The 21,736-nt window shown below is 41.7% G+C and overlaps 1 protein-coding gene across 2 annotated transcripts; it reads right to left on the bottom strand.

Annotated features, from left to right (window-relative positions):
- Window positions 1-5,124: 5,124 nt before the first annotated feature.
- On the bottom strand, window positions 5,125-20,689 carry LOC115592910 (voltage-dependent calcium channel gamma-4 subunit). Of its 2 annotated transcripts, XM_030436182.1 has the most exons (5): window positions 20,598-20,689; window positions 19,381-19,858; window positions 13,620-13,703; window positions 12,995-13,135; window positions 5,125-11,765 (listed from the first exon to the last, which is right to left on the bottom strand). In XM_030436182.1, the coding sequence occupies exons 2-5, from the start codon at window positions 19,601-19,603 to the stop codon at window positions 11,200-11,202; spliced, it is 1,014 nt and encodes a 337-aa protein (XP_030292042.1). In that variant the 5' UTR covers window positions 19,604-19,858; window positions 20,598-20,689; the 3' UTR covers window positions 5,125-11,199. The 2 variants fall into 2 exon arrangements, with proteins under 2 accessions (XP_030292042.1, XP_030292034.1); XM_030436174.1 differs by lacking the exon at window positions 20,598-20,689 and having other exon boundaries at window positions 19,381-20,060.
- Window positions 20,690-21,736: the final 1,047 nt, after the last annotated feature.

Genomic DNA, 21,736 nt, shown 5'->3' with positions numbered 1-21,736 from the left:
GCCGCATGTGTTGGTAGGTGCTGGGCTATGAGGGGAGGGGGTCGGATGCTATAAATGTGGCCGGTGAGTCAAGCTGTCAGGCTGTTGGCTTATCTGGTTACAGCACCAGTGGATGGAGATGTGTGAGGTGCCATGATAAGTAGATATACACAGGCTCTCTCATCCAATTTTACATGAACACTTTGAAAGTGGACATTTCAGCCTTGTGGGAATAGTTTTCTGGTGTTTCTAGTTCCCATCCATCTACGGTGACTGTGTTTTCAGCATCTGCCTCACCATGGGACCGCCTTGGTGTGGATTTGTCTCTGTAAACTATTTATAAGGACAAGTGGATGTGTTTATAAAGAGCAGCAGCCAGGCTCCAGCTGTCACACAACAGTGTAGTTTCCCTGATGGAACAATACTGACTTTAGTAATTCCTGCCAGAACGGCCATCTGACACTGTGTTTTATAGTCCAGATAGAGTTTAAAATGATCTGAACTGTTTCTTTATTGAAATGCTGACTGTAAGATCTCTACAGTGTGAAGATAAAAACCGCTCCCATCACTTGTGTGATCTTCTGAAAAGCTGGTTTCAAGTCAGGGCATTCACCTGAGTACTGTCCTGTTTAGAATATTTTCATGCAACAGCTTATTTTGTATTACAGGGTAATATGAGTGGAAAAGTTTCCAATACTAATGCCCAAGAAACAAGAATACCTATATCTCACTAACAATAGAAAAACCCACAAGCTTTCATAATGCTATGCAAAGATCACGAAGAAACTGCATGGAGGAAGTGTGTTATATAGGTCAAAGTCAACACCAACAAAAGCTCCTCTCTCCCACAGAAAACACTGCTCCTGAAACGCCTCATCAGTAGTCTCGCATTAAATTCTCTGACATGTGATATCATGCAAAGTCAGACATCTATCAGACTAGCGGCACGTAAGAATTGATTTAGCTCAGCTGCTCTGTTGTTGTTAGCGGTGCTGGCTCAGGCTTGTGCCAGCTGACCAATCAGACGAAATTGGGTATTCGGGAGGGGGGCACTGAAAGAGACAGGAACTAAAACATAGCATTTCAGACAGAAGAAGGAATGCAGCGCTGCTGTACTGGAAAGTGAAACGGATGTGTTTTCTGAGCATTTAAGCGTTTCCAGTGGTAACCCAAAATAAAATGAGGATCCTAAAAATAACTGAATACGTCTCCTTTAAGATTCAATGCCTGCCTACCTCGTCGGTTTCTGCTTCAGCAGTTGCTAAGAGAAAGTGCTTGAGCCTGCTATATTTTATACAACAGATAACAACCTGGATGGCAACGGCCAGAGCAGAGCACTATGTTCACAGTGAGGAAAATGTCATTGATTTTGTGGAACTTACACCACAGAGATGTGTTGGACAGGTGATAATGTTACTAATATCCAGCTACAAAATAGTGGAGTACCTGACACCTCTCAGTGTAACATCATCTACTCTAAAATTTGGCCAGTTAAAAGCAAAGTGGTACCAAAGTTGTACACACACCGATTTAAAGGACTTGGATTTTGCCTGTAATACGTGAAAATGTAATCTGTACACTGTCATTGTGCAGTAAAAGTTAGATAAAATGAATCCCTTTAGTAAATATATATCTCACTAAACAGAGCTGTACAATAAGTGGACGGGAAAAGAGACAGAAAACATCCCTCAGACTCTCAGAAGCCATAAAGGTGTGCTAATCCCTCCCCTACTGTAAATTGTGGCAGTGAGTCTCTGTTTATCTTTTTTAAGCCTTGGCCCACTTTCTCTGTCTCTTTAGAAGAATTGTGACCCACTTCCCCCCGAGCGAGAGCACGGGCACCAGTCAAAGTCAAAAAGTTCTCACGACAACGAAGCAGAATTTAAGAAAGCTCTGCAAACCTGCACACATAACAAGCTGACATATGTCTGAGTGTAGTCTCCAGCAGAGGGATCAGTCAGACATTATCACCGACTATACCCGCCCACTTATGTCCCAGACAGCTGTAGTCTTAGCTGTAGCTGTAGTAACCCTTAGAGAGACTATTTAAGACAACAACATGTCCCTTATCTATGTAGCTTGGGTAATTATACAATTTACACGCTGAGATATGACAACAGGAGAACTCCACTTGCAGCAGGTTTACAATACATTTCACAGCACATTGCAAACAGGACCAACCAACATTAAAACAAGTCCAGTTTGTCTGAATTATGGAACACCCAGACAGTATTTGGATGTGAAATTGAAAGTGTCCATTATGATCATCTACCTATCCAAACAGGCACCTTGCACAAAAGCTCCTGATCTAATGGATATCTGGGTAATAATCTCAGCAATGTTTCACTTCCAAACAGGTAGTTCAGGTAATAACAGATAATTGGATGGATTGTTCAGTTCGTTTGATGCCTTGAGCTGACTGTATTATAACAAAGCAATGTAGCTAATACATAGAGAATCCTTAATAAGATATTAGAGTAAGGTCGAAAAATATGGAAACAAGGCTCTGATTTCCCTTTAATGCCGTCGGGTAGACATCTACATCAGAGGTTTTTCACTGAATGCTCCAGATGTTTTGCTATGTGAATGTCAGTGTGTAATAATAGAACAATTAGTACCATATAATATTTCTTAATGTATTGTGGCACAGTGTTCCAGTGGTTAGCATCGCCACCTCACAGAAAGAGATCCTTGGATTCAAACAACAACAATGTCTTAGCCTCTCGATCTGTGATGTATTTGATTTATGAAGGCTAATAATCATATAACAGTGTATCTGTACCGACCATATAGGTTTGGTGAACCAATGAGTATAAACAGTCCATCGGAATATTAACTCCACGTATAGTCCAGGGTTTATCCTCGCTCTGTCTCACCCTGTGTACACTGGGATGGACTCAGATTACTCTTCACTTCATCTGAACTATTATTAGGATATAAGAAGTATGCATACTATTAAATACCTTCGCCATGGCTTTGTACCTGTGCTGTCAAAATATATTTAAGACACCCATGTTAATCTATTTTGGATTTAGGACCCATGCCTCCTTCATGCTTCGTATTCCAGAGAGTCGGGTGAGTTCAAGCTCATGTAAGGTGAGGGTCAAGGGGGTCAAGCTCAAAGGTATTCAACTGAATATCTGTTGTGTCTGGGGTCACAAGTTCGCCAAAATAGTTTTTTTTTTTTACTATTCTCTCACCTGTTTAGTCCAAATTATTTATAGATTATAGATCAGTCACCAGGAACAACGCAGAATTGGATTTAACGAGCCTTCAGTGTGCCAGAACAAGTGTGTACATGTGTGTGTGTGAGTGTGTGTTTTTGTGTGTTTATACTTCTAACAAATACGGGGTAAATGTTGGCTGTGACAGATATAATTTTCAGCTCATCTGCCACTGCCGTATTCAATCCAATTGACACTATAAATGTTGTAACTCCAAAACCATCCACTCAACCTATTGATCTCAAAGTCAGGTCATAAACACTCTAATGCAAATGTGATATGAGACCATTTATAGCCAATTGTCAGTGCGGTCTGAGACTATGACACGTACAAACTTAGAAGCAGTGGTGATCCGTGGTTTGCAGAAATGTTGACTGCCACCATTTTATTCTGGTTGCCATATTTTTACTACTGTCAGGTATCACTGACTCAGTGTTTACAGTTCTTAATTGTTCTCCATAGATTTCAGAAGTGGCTGTGAAAAAATTGATCATCTGGTAGACATATTCGGTGAGCTGCCACAGTGGCAGGTGAGGGACTTCATTTCAGGTGCTCACTGTGTGTTGGTCAGGATCATTTACCAGACAAACAATCCACATTGAACTCTTAATCAATCCGGTTCTACACACACACTCACCATCTTTTTGAATGATGGCACTGACATTAAGAGGCAACAGCCCCTGACCTCACACACATTGACTGGTTCGACCTCTGAACCTAGTTCCATCGATGCAGCCACACTGGAGCCGTACCAGTACCAGAGAGGACCCAAGGTTATGTTGGTTACGGCTCATCCTGACCACTTCTCAATTACTGGGATACTTACCTAATGTTAATGTCACTTTCTGGGAAAAGTGATCGCAGAAGAGTGGTTATCTTTGGTCTTAGTTGACATAAACCGACTTTGTTTTGTTTTTAAACGGTTTGAAAGTGTGGAGATAAATGGTCACAAACGTGTATAAAACATAAGATTGTTAGATGTGTACAGTGATTTGTGTGGGAATGAAAAAGCTAATTAATAAACCTTTGCATAATCAATATATGAAGTTTAACACTACAAGACAATTAGGATTATTGGGCTTATTGGTGAACTGACTTTTATTGAATTGCAATTAGATTCAATTGTGGTTCCTAATGTGATTAACATTCTTTGATGCAAGATTTTGTGATATACATGATGTGTGAAGAAAGGTCCTCCAACATTGTGTGGTCATCCACCACTATTTCTTCAAATGAATCCAGTTGAAACTGTTTTCCTCTTCCTCTTGACAAACACTAAAGTGTTTCCTTTTCTTCTTCACAACCTGTTGCTCGGTTTAGACTCATTGCTGTTGTGGCTCCTTAAAGTCCATTAAGTTGTTGTAGGTGGTATTGAGCAATGCAAATACACTTGACTTGCTTGACTAGCTGTCAAGACAAACACATCAATCATCAAAGTAGGACTAGCACTATTAACCCATTAATGACTAATGCCTGGACCAAAGCATATATTATTGAAATTGAACTTGTTCTGACTTCAGTGGCACCAAGCTTTTGGGGCTTTATAGATACAGCTACTTCTGTGCCACACTATATTTAGTTCTTAATCACATGGGTTTACTCATTTTCATCATTTTACAATCAAACAAAAACAAAAGCACACTTGGGAAACAGAGGTTCCTGTAATATTACGACCAATTTTGAAAAAGTTCAATGCATTTGTGTTTAGCTCAGCTAGTAAGCTCAGTAAATAAAGGTACACATTTCCACCGTGCACATTTGTGTATGTGCCTAAAATGTTGTCAGTGGATCATGTTAAAACCTTCATCTATCACGTTGAGCAAATTGTGTGCAAATCAAACATATCTTCAGTCTCTATTCACTCCTTTTTTTTCTATTTCAGAGTAATTCATCAGTGAAATGATACATCACAAACCTTTCATTAATAAGTTATTGACACTTTGTATTTACAGGCCTATCAGGTAGAACCACATATTTTACATTATTGATAAACTATGTTATTGTTTCACCCAAAATACAAGACCTCAGCTGAAACAATGTGAAATATGACCATAGAGGGTTGAGGGTTGTGAAAAAGAAGTTTATGGAACACAATCGTGAACAAAATAACTTACGAATAACACAAAATAAATGTGTCTGCAACAATCTCACATTTAGGTTTAATCATTATGACTTACTTTTGTCAGATTCTCACTTAACACAAAAACATCTTCCCCGATTCTGTTTACATTTCTATATCTTAAACTACACCATGATCTGTTGTTTTTATTTCATTTTATCATAGCACATGAAAAAGCTCTAGCTCCAACTGCTGCTGACTAAATCCAGTCTAAGCGCAATGACAGATGTCGTGCAAATGGATGCCTGTGGTTCCTGGATTAACAGGCACTGATATCAACAGGGAGCGAGGAATCAAGGCCCCGTACTGGGAGAAACCCTAGCCATTTTAAATTCTCAGACAGAACTCTGGAGGAGAGAGAAAGCCTGTGGAGATGGGATCCTTCATTCATCCTGTAACTTCTAAGTACACGTTGTGCTAATGAACAGTGTAAGCTTCGCATGATATTAAACTAACATTTACTGCCGATGAAACAGTGATTCCCACACATTAATGATGGTGAATGGTGTTACTCTCACTGGTGACTTGAAACTATTCATGTCATTGTACTAGGCAGAACGGCGTTGAAGGTTTTAGGTGAGAAATAATTTGTCTGATGGAGGTCTAGTACAGAAACATCGCAAATAAATGCATTTTTGCCAGTGTGTAATGTGTTCACTTGCAGCTTTTGGTTTTAGAAAAGGAAAACGCTCAAATGTGATGTTTTTTACTATGATGACACAAATGGTCCGAAAATGGTTCCTTAAACAGGTTATGCCAAAATTTGATGGAAGAAAATGGAATCTAGTGTCAAGTGATTTCCCCATTTAAACATAATATATATCCTCAATTTGTTTACAAATTGTTAAATTGTTTTTATAATACTACCAATTATATAGGTAGTTGTTTAGAGTTTACCAACACTGAGCTGTCTTCATCCTTCCAAGTGTTACAAGAGGCAGCTGCTATCATAAAAAAAAAAAACGACTATAGTATATTACAACACTAGGTGGAGACCTCTAGTGGCTGTAGTAATTGTTATGGTGGCAAAGAAAGAAGTCGGGTGACGCAGGATAAAGAGTGTTAAAGTCCAAAAAGTAGTTAATAAGTTCTATTTAACATTCTGAAGTAAAAACTGTAAACCTTACTTCTCTGTGCTATTCTGTCTGCTACCGGGCTGGACCTTTTCAAGAAACTAAAGAATAAAATTACGACACCAAGGATCACCCTCTGCCATTGTGCAACCAAAGCAGGAACAGGCATCGTTTTCCCTGGTTGCTATTATAAGGAAATGGTGGAATAACTGTGGAAACTCTAGACTGTGAAAGAACCCCGCTGATGGAGGAGGCAAAGAAGGTGAATAGTGAGCGTGATAGACACCGAGGTAAAACAAGAATGAACGGATGGACATTCACTCAGTGGAGAGCTCAAGTGTTGTGTTAAAGTCTGTTTGTCCACTGACATGTGTTTCCCCTTACTACCTGGACATGACACGGTTAAGTAACAGGATGAAAAGCTATCTATTTCTGCTTTAAGTCACATAAGTAATATACTTATTTTAACCAACCCTAATCATGATCTTTTCCTGAACCTAACCAAACTTTGGCTGCACAACGAAGGTCCAGTGTTCCTGTAGCTGATCTGCTGTGACGGTCACGGTGTTGAAGCATGAGGATTAGTTGTGTGTTTTCAAATCATCAAATCATTTGCTGGCTGTTAATGATTTTGTAATGGCATTGGATGCATCAGGATTGATATAAAAAGACAGCTGAAGTATGAACTGCTGCTGAACCATTTGTCGTGCCTGCAAATCAGGTTACAAAAACAGGACCAGAGTTGAGGCACCGTAGCGTCACTTTATCCGTCGTGCACAGCGAGGTACCGATGCTAACAAGCACGTCGGCAGGCTCTGCGACTGCATGGAGAGGTGACCCTGCCATTTTCCTCTCAATTACTGGAGGAGATATTTTGCTGGCACACAACAGGAGGGAGGGAGGGGGTGAGGTGAGGTGAGGTGAGGTGAGGTGTGGTGCGGTGCGGCTTTATTGTGGGTGAAAATACCAGTGAGGGTCCATGGCATTCAAATTCACAGGGCTTAGCAGCCTGGGTGGTGGACAGAGGGGAGGTGTGAGGAAGACTCTCTAACATTCAGGGCTGGAACGGGAAACAAGGTCATCAGACCAGTTTGGCATAACAAGGATTCATCACACACATACAGAATGAAAATAAGTCCATTCCAATTCAAGTCTTCCCCCTCTCCCTCCCGGTGACTTGAATGACAACATCAGCAGGGATAGCAGAGACCTTGCAGAGACTATGTGCCCTCTCACGACACTCTATGTTTAATAATGGCAACCGCTGTGACTTGGATTCACGAACCAACAACCAAATTAAACCAATTCCAGCTGCTGCTAAAAATATTCGACAGGGGAACAAACCATGAAGCTGACATGGAACCCAGTCACCAAGAGTGAGTAATTTGAACTTCTGCTAGCCCTCCCTCCTCACACACACAACACACACCCACTTTGCTCCACTTCTTGCTCGGAGACACGGAGACAAGATTTTTAGAAGTCTGGATGAGCATTTGGGAGCCTGTTAGTTCAGTCAAGCATCAAGTTGGCTGATGCCAATTTCCTTTAACACCCTGTGGTTGCCCGACTGTTTGCCACACAGTTTCACAGCAGAGCATGACAGACTTAACAACCCCGTGTCATCAGTTAAATACTTCCTATGTGAAGAAAAAGGCAAACGCCATGGATCAATTCTCATTCTCATATTCTTCATATCTTACATTAAACCACAAGAAAGTCTCAAAGTGGGGTTACCTTTGACGTTGAGTTGGACTAATTGAACTAATTACTTATTTTTGCTAAATAGCTCTATATTCTAATAGTAATTGTAACTAAAAGTGTTGAAGAAAAGAGGAGGCAAAGAGAGCTGCCATGAAAAACAAAAGAAAGCCGTCGTGGAGGCGTTGTGACATAGAGAGGAGGGAGGGGAGCTTAAGTTAGCTTAAACAGCAGCAGATTCAATATATAACTTTAACAGAAAGGATTTACACAACTTTACTTTGATGTAGAAATGAACGTGTCTGTAAGCAAAGCCTAGACATGACTTGAGTTAACCTTCCTTATTATCTCATTATGTGACAGACTTGCCAGTCCATCGCTACAACACACTGTGCCTGTAGTTTGTTCCCCAAAGTTTCTCCCCTTTCTGTTTAACTGTGATTTTTCTGGGGGAGAATCTTTATTGTCGATCAATCTGTTGATTATTTACAGGACTAATTGATTCATAGTTTAGTCTACAAAATTCTACAAATGACTTATTTTGTCCAATTATCAGTCCAATGCCAAAGCCTCTCCATCTAGTCTCATAAATGAGTGAGAAAAGCAGCAAATCCTAACATTTAGAACGCTGGAGCCTGTAAATGTTTGACGTTTCTGTTTAAAAAAGTAATTCATCAATTATCAGAGTAGCTGGAAATTTTTTTTCCTCACATTGACAAATGTAATTGTAATAGTTGTTCAATAATTGTCGCAGTTCTTGTAACATGGCCTAGTACATTTTTAGTAAGATGTTGCTCTGTGTCCTGTATTGTATCTTGTCTGAATACTGACCAAAAAGGCCTGTTTGAGGGGTTTTGTATTAACCACTCAGGATGATAACAGTAACACTCAAGTTGGGTTTGTATTATGATCAAGAAATCTGCACCCGACACAAACCCTCTGAACGCAAAGGTGAAGAGTGCAGGAACAGGAGTCATGTTAATTAACAGCAACACATACAAAACAGTCTCACCTCTGTTTTCACACGCAGCAGCTGCAACAGTCTGGCTTCAGTAAGAAGAATGGAAACAACTGTAACAACAATTTTTCTCCCTCATGCTCTAAAAAAGTAGATCGACTTATCGTCCCTGAGCAAATGGAGAGTAAACTAGACAGTCGGTAGAAATAATGTTTACACTGATACATCGCATAGCGTACTGTACTGGAATGATCTGACATTACTATGTGCCCCGTCACTGTTTTTGATATACATTTATCTACAGAAATCCATATTCATCGCATGAATGTGTCGTATAGTGTGGCAGTGTTTCGGAGCCATAACACACGTTTCACACACACATATTTACCACATGACTCACATACAAGCTCGAGGGAGGTTACTGAGATACAGAAGAAGTATTTAAATGGCAGTTGAGAAGGTTTAAGACTATCAAAGTTGTGCAGATTAAGTTAGCACCAGTTGTGTTATGTTACATACAAATACAACACAATAATACTCAGTCACATACATCACTTCATTTTAGCAACGACCTTTGGAGACAAACACCTTTTTGCCTCAGAATAAAAGAAATGCTTCCGTTTTCAAAACACAATACAGCTTAAAACATCATGGTGAGCGTGGGGCTGGTCGCCACAAGTTTTACTTATAGAATCCCTAAAAATATATATATAATCAATAGATTTTCTTACAATGGGCGACAGAAGCCTAAACAGTCAGAAAAGTCTGAAGTGACTTCACCTTCCTCAAGCTTATTCTGTTCAAAAGACACTGATTTTCAAATATGTCTGGTGCATCACACACAGCCAACCCCAAAGTGAATGTTTGCAGGAGTGGGATTATGTAGCGGGCAACTAAGCTAACAATGACATTTTATAGTCCAGTTAAAATATTAATCTCCAGCTCTCGCTTCATACTTTAATGATGATACCAGTTTAATTTCAAACCCATATTGTGTAACAGCACAGAAGACCAGGTAAAGTAGACTAATAATTTTGAGTTGTTAAAACTATTTAGCTCGTACAAGTTAAATGTAATAACTTGGTAAGTCTGAGGTTATCACCTTTGTGACTTTTTCAAAGTAGAGTAAAAAATGTAAGTTTCAAATTTACAGTGAAAGACAAAATGCGGTTCAGAGGTCCCATCAACACGACTGTTTGGCAGTATGTCTCAAGTAAAATATTTTAATTGATAATTTGCGACCTAATATCACACTATGTACACGTTTAAGAAGTTGTCTAACTAACCGAGACTGAGTTATTAGAGTGTAAAGTAGCTCTTAGCTAACTGCTCCCTCTACCACCATCTAAAAAGTGTATCCTAAATTATTATTATCTCTTTATTATTAATTATAAACACTCCTCCTGCACCAGTCTTTTGTGGAATAATGTCCCCAAAATCAGGCTACCTGATCGGCCTGTTTACCTTACTGACTGTCAGTGTTTCTATTGTTCATCAAATTTCTCTTAAAGTGATCCCTATGATATCGTTCCCCACTGCTGATGTAAATTTAGTTTTGCTGTGGAGTAGTTCTCAGTGTGGTAGGCCCTTTACTCTTGAAGTGATTTAGCAGATGACCTCTGACCCATATTGTCAAAATTTCAGAAGCAAAATAGTTAAAACAGCAAATTACATCCAACCCCATTCTCCCCTACCTGAAAGGTCATTATTCAGAAATCATCTTCATGCTGAGCGTCAAGAGTAAATCTTGAATCTTAATCTTTTATATCAGGCAAAGTCTTCAGTGACTTAGGGACAGCATTTTTAGGTGCAGGTGTAGAAGTCACCGACAAACACTGGGGGTCACATTTTAGAATTACAATTCTTCAAATATTGAAACAAAATGTCTGTAACCATTTTCAAAAGAAAATACTGAGTCATATCACAAAAAGGTGTATTGATAGCATACTTCTTCTTCCTCCAACTGAAACACACACTGGCACTTTTTCTGTCACAGAGGGACACAAGGAAAACAATTCTGAGCTCTGACCTTTCAACACCGCTGCTGTCTGAACAGCCTTGGGGAGGATTTGTCCTTTCTCATCAGCTCTAATACATCTAATGTGCTTCATCAGGTTTATCGTTTCGCACAGCAATAAACTCCTGACCTCATACTGGTGTCGTCCTCCTGTTAACTCCATCTTTCATTTCTTTCTGAAAACAGTTGTGGACTTGTAAAAATCCAGTGTCCCTGTCTGGGCTGTAGGGCCCTATAGTCCCACTTCCACCCTTCAGAGGGTCCCTACTGAGGGCGTACAGGGATATATCTCCCATCGGCAAACCCATCCCTAACCCTCCTCCTCCTCCACCGCCTCTACTTCCACCACCGATCTTCATCCCCACTGGGGAGGGCTCGCGGGACGGGTCAGTCGACCTCGAGCTAGAGCGTGAGCGCCTTCGTCGGTAGCGGTAGCTTGGGATGCGAGAGTACGGCGAAGAGGACGAGGTGGTTTTGATGAAGTCGTGACTAGCTCTGAAGCGTGTCTCTTTGTTTTTCTCTATGTATATGTTGACCGCCAGAACCCCCACCGATTCAGCCACGATGAAGGAGAGTGCGCCAAAGTAAAAGGACCAGCCGTAGTTGTAGTGGTTCTTCTTATCCTCGTCCTTCTTGTCACTGGGATCTCCGGCGTTGCTAGAGATGTAGACGATGATGCCGATGATGTTGCTCAGGCCTGAAGAGAGGAGAGATGAAAAGAGAGATGAAAGAAAAGCATCTGAAATTGTGTAAAATGCCTAAAGATGAAGAACATAAGAGGATGATGAAGCCCAAAGATTGCACACAGTGTACACGCATCACCTCGTCATCTTCGAAAGTTAGCTCTAGTTGAATGCTCTTAACAAAACAAAGAGGTATCATCATGAAAACATTCTTGAATATTTACATCTTCTTTCAAATTTTCACCTTCTGATATTTTTCTTTACATATTCGCAAAGATCCTGTTCTCACTGCCAATCGACCACATTTGCATGGCAGCTATTTTACGCTGACCTCCCACTCAGCCTCAGTGCTGAGATGATGTCATGCTAGGGTTGCAAATTGTACAAATGTAAGTAATCTGACCAAATGTTGTCATTTCACCACTTCCCAATTGATCAGCAACCAAGAAGATTATGGACAGCAAAAATCTGGAGGGACATTTGGCCATATTTCAAGGAAAAACTACATATTTGATAACCACTAGCTTCTGTTAGACAACAGCTGATGTTAGCATTCACCCACTTCCTTGCTAACTTTACTGTTTGAAAGTGTTACAATATATGACAGGAAAGGCTTGAATTCATTCTAAAATATCGACGTACATCTTGGACTCAGTTATTTAAGCCTGGAAGTAAGACACACTGGTGGGTGTAAGAGTCAGCGCTAGCTATTGGTTGAATGCTAATGTTAGCTAACAGGTAATCAAACATGTTGTTTTACCTTGAAATATAGACGTCCCTCCAAACTGTCACTATCCATTATCTTTTCAGCTGCTCAGTCAGAAATCATAATGATTTTTTAGATGTTTGTGTTTCTGCGACAACTCATTAGCTAACGTTAGCATTTGACCCCTTCATAGCTATTACTGTTTGATTAAATACAGGAACACAGTATTATGATATTTAGGCTTCCCACCCAGAGCAAACTGTCCGAGGAAAATGGCCGCTGTGTGATTATGGTGTTTTAGAATGTGCCTTAAGTGTACTTCAAGCACTTCATTTGCTGTATTACATAAAAAACAACAAGGGAAAAGGCACACACATTGTATCTTGTGTTGAAATATAGAAAAAAGAGCGAGGCAACTTAAAGCAGACATCAAAGGGAGTCTGTCTTCTGTCGCTGTGTGTGGGGTTTGCACAGAATCTATTTGTTGTCCTGCCAGTTTGTGTGTTGATGTGCAGGGTGCCGTCAGTCTCGTCCTACCTGCGGCCACAAACAGGATGCCGGCGCTGAGCAGGATGTTGTTCTTGTTCCTATAGATGCGTCCAATCCCGACACACAGGCCACCCAACATCAACAGAATGGTGCTGAGAATGGGGAACAGGCTTGATGCTCGCACTATACCTGCTCATGTGAGATAGAGAAAGTGACAATACTGAAGACATAGATAGGTGTTCTTCACAAAGGATCATAAAAATTTAGTTAATATGGCATTTCTGTTTCCCTAAACACGCAGTAACTCTGCTGTGAGTGTAGAAATAAAGGAAGTTAAAGGAGGAGTGAGAAGATTTCCATGAGCTTATTGAAATTCATCAATATAGACAACAGCAGGGATGGGACACAGGGCATCAAACACCTGTGACAGAGACATACAGAGTGACGCTTGAGTGGGTACAGTCGTGTTTTAGACCGGCCCTATTACTCATCGGCACACAACACACTTCATCATCTCTGTAGCTCCAATTACCGTCATGACATCAGGCTTTTATGCGGGAGGGATAGAGATGTCATGACATATTAAGTACTCTTGTGATAGGTCCATCGCCACCCGAAGAAAAAAGGGAAGGATTAAGGGTCGAGGTGTTTGAAGGAGGTTGCAGTGACTTACGTAAGATGTACTCTGAGCTGTCCGTATCGTAGTCGTTATCCTCTGGAAAGTGATTGATCCGAAAACAGCTTCCTTTGTTGATACCTGCAGAGAAGCCAGGAGCAGCGTGAGTGATGGCGGTAACAATCCAAATATGACAGCAGTTACAGGAAAATACCAGGTCTTTATAATAGAGCTGGACATGAGAAGCTCCAATTAAGATAGAAGGGGAAAAAAAATAACTACAAGCCGACCATCCACATAATGAAATGAAACATCTATGATCCTGAGACTGATACACTATTTGAAAGCTGGAGTGAGAAAACAGCTAAACTAGAGCTGAACTGTCTCGTTTTCACCTGTAATCATGTCGGAGACCATTCGAGGACAGGCTGCTGTGGATCTGAGGTTCTTAAGTTCTCAAGCCCTCAGGCACCTTCTATTCAGAGACCCAGCCTCTTCACTGAGAAAATCTTCCCTCCACTTTTAACAGAATAAAACATTGGAGCGTTATGAATATTGAAAGGTTAGACTTTGAATTATAGTCCGACGCCTGATTTTGCTACCGCGTCCCGTCATTTCTGCCTCTGCCACTGGGTTAGTTGTTTTGGGGTTTTGCCAGACACCTGTAAAGGCACATGCATACGTCTAAAAAACAGAACCTGGACTCAGCACAGCTCGGATTCTCTAATTTTAAACGGTAAAAATGTGACACCTGAGCTGTTTGTCATTCTGTACAACTGACAACCATGGAAACCAAATAATCAATCCAGACCATGTTGGTCTTCGTAAATCATAGAAATCCATAGAAAGATTCTATCACTGATTGTGATTGAAGAAAACCCCGCTCAGGATAAGTTTGAATGTGTGTTTTGGTCTGTTATTTCCTGTGTCGGTACATCCTCTTGTGTCTTGTTGTCACTTTCTACTTCCTGCTTACCTGTGTTCCCGCTGTTATGTTTCCCACAAATGTCTCACATCAGCCTTATTAGCACTTATTAGTTAGTTTAGCTTGTATGTAAGCCTGTGTTGTTCCCTCACTCTTTGTTGGTTTGTCTGCTCCCGTCCACTTGTCTCCTGCGCTCCTGTTCCCTGGTACTCGTGTGTTCACTGCGTTCCTGATTTGTTCCCCGTGGTTTTCAGATTGTTATTTTTCCCTTGGACTTTCCTTTGCCTGTCTTTTGTTACTTGTTTTTTGGACTTCACATTGGACATTGGCTAAATAAAACTCGCTTTCTGTTTTCAGCCTGCCTGCCTCTGTGTGTCTGCATTTGGTTCCTATTCTGAACTGTGACATTGTGGTGAATTTCCATTATTTGGAATGTGAATATATTCTTTCTTAACAAAATGTCAGGGAAACTTATGTTTAGTGGTAGGATTTAAGTGATTTAAGCGTGTTTTGATGATTATCAGGCTAATATAGTTAATTGCATTTATTTTGGCCGAGATAATTGTGACATGAAATTTTGATATCGTCCCATGTCTAATTATCTGACAACCGGCAGCAGTAACGTGCCACAGAAACATGGCCACGCGTCAGAGTTATAAACACATTAAACATTTTGCCTCCCAAATGTTCTGTGGGAAGAAAAAAAAGATTGCAACAAGTGTGTCAGGCTTCAGGGATACACACAAAGTATTAATGCTGAGTGTAACTACTCCACAGGGAACCTTTAAAGCCACTGCACTGCAAATAACACTGTGTGGGGCTCACTGTTGACATTCAACCTCACTTAAATGTGATGTTGCAAATACTGGTGAGCGGCTTTCCAGTGACGCTGGGATTTTGGCGGGACGCTGTTTGCTGCAGGTTTGGCTGGAAATCATAATATGTGTGTGAACAAAAGCTGATTAGCTGCGACCGCTGGCTGATTCTCTTCATGCCTGAGTGGCTTTATCCAGCCTGGTTAGCATTGCCTCTGGCTAAATGGCATGTAAAAAAAATGTTTTGGTAGACGGCTCGTTTAGATGAGTTACAAATTCTGTGGCATAAATGTTTTATGAGCAAGGAAATGCATTCACCACGTCTGCCAGGCCATGACGACACACACAATGTGCTTTGGTAATGCAAACAAAGACAGCGGTTGTATGTGCGGGACGCCTTTAACGTGTTTCTTACTTAATATTGCGCCATGATTTCACTCCAGCCGGTCAGCGCCAAATTTCAATGTCACATTTGTCAGCCACATTTTTATGGTTGACGTCTGAGACCGCTGGGAGAGCGAACGAAAGGAAAGAGCCGAGATAAAGTGATGAAACATCCTTTAACAGCACAGACAGACTCTCTTCACTGACTCCACTCTCTCAACCTCACTCTTTCAGTCTCTTTCAACTCGCACACTCTATTTTTACAACACTCCATTACTGCTATCATGTCTCAATTACCTGCTTCTCTCCCTACCGTGCTCTCAAATGTCTTCCTCTTCAGCACTCTTTCAGATTCTTTTTTTTGATTTTTTTATGGATCAAGCACCCTCTTTGGATTGATGCATAAGCACAATCTGGGGTGTTGGAGGGTTTCTTGCATGTATTTCATATTTATAAGTCCAGTGTTTTAAGTGTAATTGGGCGTTTTTACTTATTTAATTATTTTTCTCCTAATTGTGTCATTCGGAAGGTTAAGGAAAAGCAGCGCAGGATAAAAGATGCAAGGGAGAAAGTTTTATTTGGTGAGTTTAAAAAAATGAAGATGTCAAAGTAAAATAACTGATGTAATACATAACCCACAGAAGGCCAGTGGAGTTAATAATCAGAGGAATGACTGTGAGAAAGATGCAGAGAGAAAGAGAGGGAGCTCAATCGGGGAGGTATCTCCCCAGAGCCCATCTGTCTGAGAGACCGGAGCCCATCTTTTATTACTCAGCATAGCTTCACCATGGCAACCTCCCCCCCGCAACCCAGAATCACATTTCTAGCTTCGCTTCTCAGAGGATGCCTTTGACATCTTACTAATGCATTCACCAGGCTAACACACACACACACACACACACATACACACACACACACACACACTTGAACGCTCCACAGTGACACGCGCTGACAAAGCCACAGAAACAAAAAAATAAAAGCAGCCTTTCTGACACCGAGAAAATCAAACTATCGCTTTAAGGGAAAAAACTTGGTGAGCTGGCGGATTTTGTCCATTTGAAGGAGGAACAAATGTGCATTTGTAAACCCGTTCCTGTCTTTCAGTGCCACTCCAGCGTTGTTCAGTAGTGATCAGGGGTGACTGGCTTAAGTGAGAGTTCTTGTTGTGTTTCAGCATGACTGGCTGCAGAACAAGACCTCACTTTGTTTCCTTTAGAAGCTCATTTGCCGCCAGCGCTCGCCCTCAGTGATCCTCTTCCTTGTTTCTACAAGACACAACGCTCGCCCAGGCGTCTGTTTGGCACATCGAGGCAAACATTATTACTTCTACAAGGTTAGCTGACATGTCCCCCGGGCTTTGCCAATTATTTATGCCACTCATTTGGACCCAATATAACTCGTTAGACTCCATCTTTGTTCTTTGTTCCTGGAAGAATTTAGCTCGCGACTGGAAAGTAAAATAGTTGGCTGATTAACACTATCCCTCTTATTTAATGTTTAATGGGAAAATGCAAACAAGGTAAGCGGGGAAACTGAAAGAATAGCTTTAGTTTTTCTCTTGAAGGGTGCATTGAGGCAAACAGGGTGCAACTCAACTTCAGGGTGTGTATCCCCAAAATTGTTTTGAAGTCACTTGCCGTATCTTTAAAGGAGCTTGAAACAGATGTGTCACCAGAGGCCAGGTTCAAATCGAGCATCCCAACGTGTGGCGATGATGCTTATGTGGTGTGTGTGAGAGCGAGAGAAGGTGTGTTACTTTTAGCTCCGGCTCTCTACAGTATCTAACACACATCCAGTAATATGACCGGGGAGAGAGAAGAAGGTGGGAAAAAAACGACAGATGTTCAAGAACGGCGGCAGCTCCATCTCACTGCTGCTGCTGAAACTCTCAAGGGTTTAAAGCGAGAGAGAGAGAGAGAAAGAGGGAGAGAGGGAACGTGTCTTTTGATTAACTTTACAGGAAATCCATAAATAGGCGTGCACTTTCTAATATGTAAACCCGGTGAGGGGAGTAACAGTGCAGAGCAAAGGTGCACGGAGTGTGACTTCTTTACCGGCGTCGTCGTCTGCATATGACGCAAATCTCTTCTCTTGGACCCCAACAGTGTCAGATCTCTCCTCATGTCTGACAGATGCTGCCTTCATTGTCTGATGGAAACACGGGAGATACAAGCTCCCATCTTCCAAAAGCACTCGTCATAAATTCCTCTTCAGATTTCCTTCGATTTGCTAACAACACGCATCTCCTACAAGCTTCCTCTGGTGATCAACGAGGAAATGGTGAATGTCACAAAAAAAACACACGAGATTTTCTTTACAGTTTACTGTAATGTGTAATTAATCCTGCGATGTGAGTAGACCTATTAAAAACAAAAAAAGATCATCATTAATAAGAAATAAAAAATAATGCTGGATCTCTGCTCTCATCTGTTTGGCTGCAGAACACGAGCGATCATGTGCAAACAGGCCACAGTAGCACCTGTGTGCAGGTGTGGAAACCTTCAGTCGTGGTGTGCACAAAGAGAATGCTCTACAAGTCTGCAGCTGGCTGTTCTGATGACTGGCCCCTGCAGCCGAGGTTGTCTTGTGAATGTCAAGTTATTTATCCATTGAGTCTTGTTAGCTTGTTTGGGTTGCTGGTTGAAAGGAAGGAGCTCTGTGGAGACTTCAGCACTCAGGACAGCGCCACAAACACGAGAGGCTGATGGAAGACGCTCACCAATCAACTGATCGATCTCATGAACAACGTGTACTTGTGCGTTATCCTTCCTGTTTATCAATAAAGCAGAAAAACCTAATTGATTTCACTGATTTGGCTCCTGCTCCTTAAATCAGTCGTGCGCAATGGTTGTGCAAACGCGTCCAAAGACAAAGCAGCGCAGGAAGCCCAGCCCAAAACTCTCTCTCTCTCTCTCTCTCTCTCTCTCTCTGTGTGTGTGTGTGTGTGTGTGTGTGCTGAGAGAAAATGATGATGACAGGATTTCATGAAGCAAGTCAGTCTCTTGCAGATACGTTACTTCCGTGGCTGGAACTTATTTCATCAGTCCAAGCAATTTTATGGCAGTAGTTGCCAAGCAACGGTATCTGAGTTAATGAGATAATTAGGACGGATGCTTAAATTATTACTGCGCGAGGGACATTTGTTTCTTGTACCAAAATGTGAGACATAAAAAGCCCCCATTAGGTTTGGCTCTGTGTCATGATCCGAGTCCCTGTTCTCCCCGTGACCAACTGAATCATTTACACGGGAAACTAACGCACACTGTGGCATTTACGCACGCACACCACCGCCTCTGCGCGCAACAAGCAGCCTCTTCCCTCCAAAATTTCTCCCACAATATCTTGCCTGCGTAACTTTTTTATTTTTATTTTTATCAAACGCATTTAACAATAACTGATGATGATGTTACACCCCCTAAGATGATGTCCTTTTTTTCTGTCACGATTGCCTGTGCGCTTATTTCCCCACACACGGACGATGTTTCGGGTATTTTCGCTCCATGTTCCAATCGTTTGAATCCAGCTTTATGTTACAGAACATGTTATGTGATCAGTCACACCGCGCGTAACGTCCCCTCTCACCTCGAGAAGAAGAGGAGCAAAAGGAGCTTGGAAAAGAGCTCACCTGTGCCACCGAGCACAAAAAGTTTGCGAAATAACGGTAAAAAAACAAACTTATCAGACTTTGTTTTACCTTCGATACAGCAGATCCTCCACAGCCCGGAGTGCGTCAGGTCGCCTCTGACTTTCTTGGTTTGGATCTGGGTCTCCTCTGTGGAGACATTAGTGGTGTTGCAGATGTAAGCGCGGGAGTAAAGCCAGTAGTCGGTGCCGATGGCGATGGTCATGAGGCTGAAGGCGGCGAAGGCCCCCACGATGGCCAGCAGAGTCTGAACCCTTCGGTCACACCATGCCATGGCGTCTCATAATGTGTGGCTCCTCCACAGCAGCTTACGCACAGGGCGACGAGCGCACAGTGCCCATGATCATGGTCAGAGGAAGCGCTCGCGTCTCGCGGTTTTTCCCTCTCATCAAGCCTAAGTCTCGATCGGCACAATTAAGTCCTCTTCCTCCTGTAACCTCAGCCGGAGTTCAATCCAAGTTTCCGAGTTTGACACGATCGCAGCCCTCGTTTAATTCCTTTGAGTTGACTGGACATGACTCCGATCCTGCTACAGGTGGACATGAAAAAAAAAAACGAAAAAAAAAAAAACAACAAAAAACACCATGAACGGAAACACTTTTATGATGAAGTAAAAGAAAGTTCATCAGTGACAACCGGTCTGCTGCTTTTTCCCCGTTTACAACTCAAAAATAAAGCGGAGGGTTTAACAAAGGATGCAGCATCGTTCACCCAGACCACACCTTCCACGGCTGCAGCCAAGCCAATGAGAAAAGGCGGTGAGAAAAGCTGCTGGAGGAGGAAAACATCACACCCTCACCGACATGTACAGTAATGCTAGACAGCAGGAGAATTACATGAGAACAACAGCGTTCAGTATTTGCAATTTGTCCTTCACATGCAGTCAAAAGAGAAAGCAGGTCTAGTCACCTGGGTACAAACACACACCAAACACACACACACACACACAAACACACACACACACAAGCGTGTCTGCAGTTGAGAAAGTGCACTTTCAAGATGTTTTTTTTTCCAAAACAGCCAGTAATCAAACGGATGATGAAAACACCACCGCTGACAGCACAGTGGAGATTACAGAGATCTTATTTGCGGCTGAACTACTGCAGCAGCAACTTTAAAGAAGACGAAGAAGTTGAAAGCATCACCACGGATCAAATATATTTTTAAAAACATCCATCAAAATCACTTTGAAGTTCTGCCTGCGAGATCACCCAGCTCATGAAAGTGGGAAAGTGAGACATAAATGATCTCCAGAATCAGAAACACACATTTCATGTTCCTGAAGCAATGCAGTCATACAATCCATGTTAGGGCCTGTCGCTTTAAGCCCCAGGCTGTTTTGTGGCTGGGGGTCTTACTTCACACTGACACAGAGAGAAAGAGAGAGGCGACCACAGAGGTCCTGCTGAGTTTGGCCGGGGCATTGACTTGCACTGTCCCGTCTCTTGAATGGGAGTCTCATTCTAAAATCTCAGCCTCTGAAGTCACTTCCTGGTTCTGCTAAGAGTTTGTTTCAGGGTTTGAATGTGTTTATGTAGGGAGAGGCTTGAAACAGGATAGGAGAGTGAGGATTGGGAGATGAAGTGAGGAGGAAGGGATGGGAGGAATGGTAAAGTGAGAATGTGATAAAGAGGTGGGACAAAAAAAAAAAGCAACGTGCAGGAGGAGCAGGGAGAGGAAGATATGGAAAGGAGCTCACTAGTTTCACATTTTATGTATTGGGACAGGAAAGCAAGTGACAAGAATCTATTGTGCCACATTTTTGGCTGTGATGCAGCAGCTCGGGCTTAGCTCTCGGCTGTGGATGGAGCTGGAATTCGTCCAGTGAACTTCAATCATCTTAACAAAAGGGTTAGGAGTGTGGGAGTCACAGCAGGTGAGCGGACAGAAGCTGAGATCTGTGATGTTTGAGATTGCATCAGCAAACAGAAAATTTGATATTGTAGAATATTTTACACAACAGCTCAAAGTGCTTTTATGCCTTTAATAGGTCTAATAAATGCTATGAAATGCCCACAGATGTTCTCTTTACCCGCACAAGTGCAGGCTTAATTTCTTATTCAGTTTCAAATGCTGCCTTGCCTCGATAGCTTGGTGCTACAAAGCTATAAAACAGTGGTATAGAGAGAGCTGTTTTAGTTCACGACTTCACCGCAGGTTTGGGTCCTAAAATGCTTATTTCAAGTGAATTTTAGTATGACATTTGTAATTCTTTTTTCAAGAGTGTGGAGACAGCTCCGTGTGGATAGTCAATGAAATCGGGATACAACTAACAGTGAGACTCAGTAGATGATTTGTGTTTAAGCATCCCAGTCGCCAGGGTAAAATATTGGCAATCTCTGACATAAGACATGTAAAGTTTCAACATATCTTTGGTTTGCAGGAATGTATATTGCCAACATTCATC

Source organism: Sparus aurata, chromosome 1, assembly GCF_900880675.1.
Source record: "Sparus aurata chromosome 1, fSpaAur1.1, whole genome shotgun sequence".
NCBI classification, from domain to species: domain Eukaryota; kingdom Metazoa; phylum Chordata; class Actinopteri; order Spariformes; family Sparidae; genus Sparus; species Sparus aurata.
The sequence above is the reverse complement of the archived record's forward strand: the minus strand, read 5'-3'. Positions and strand labels throughout refer to the sequence as shown.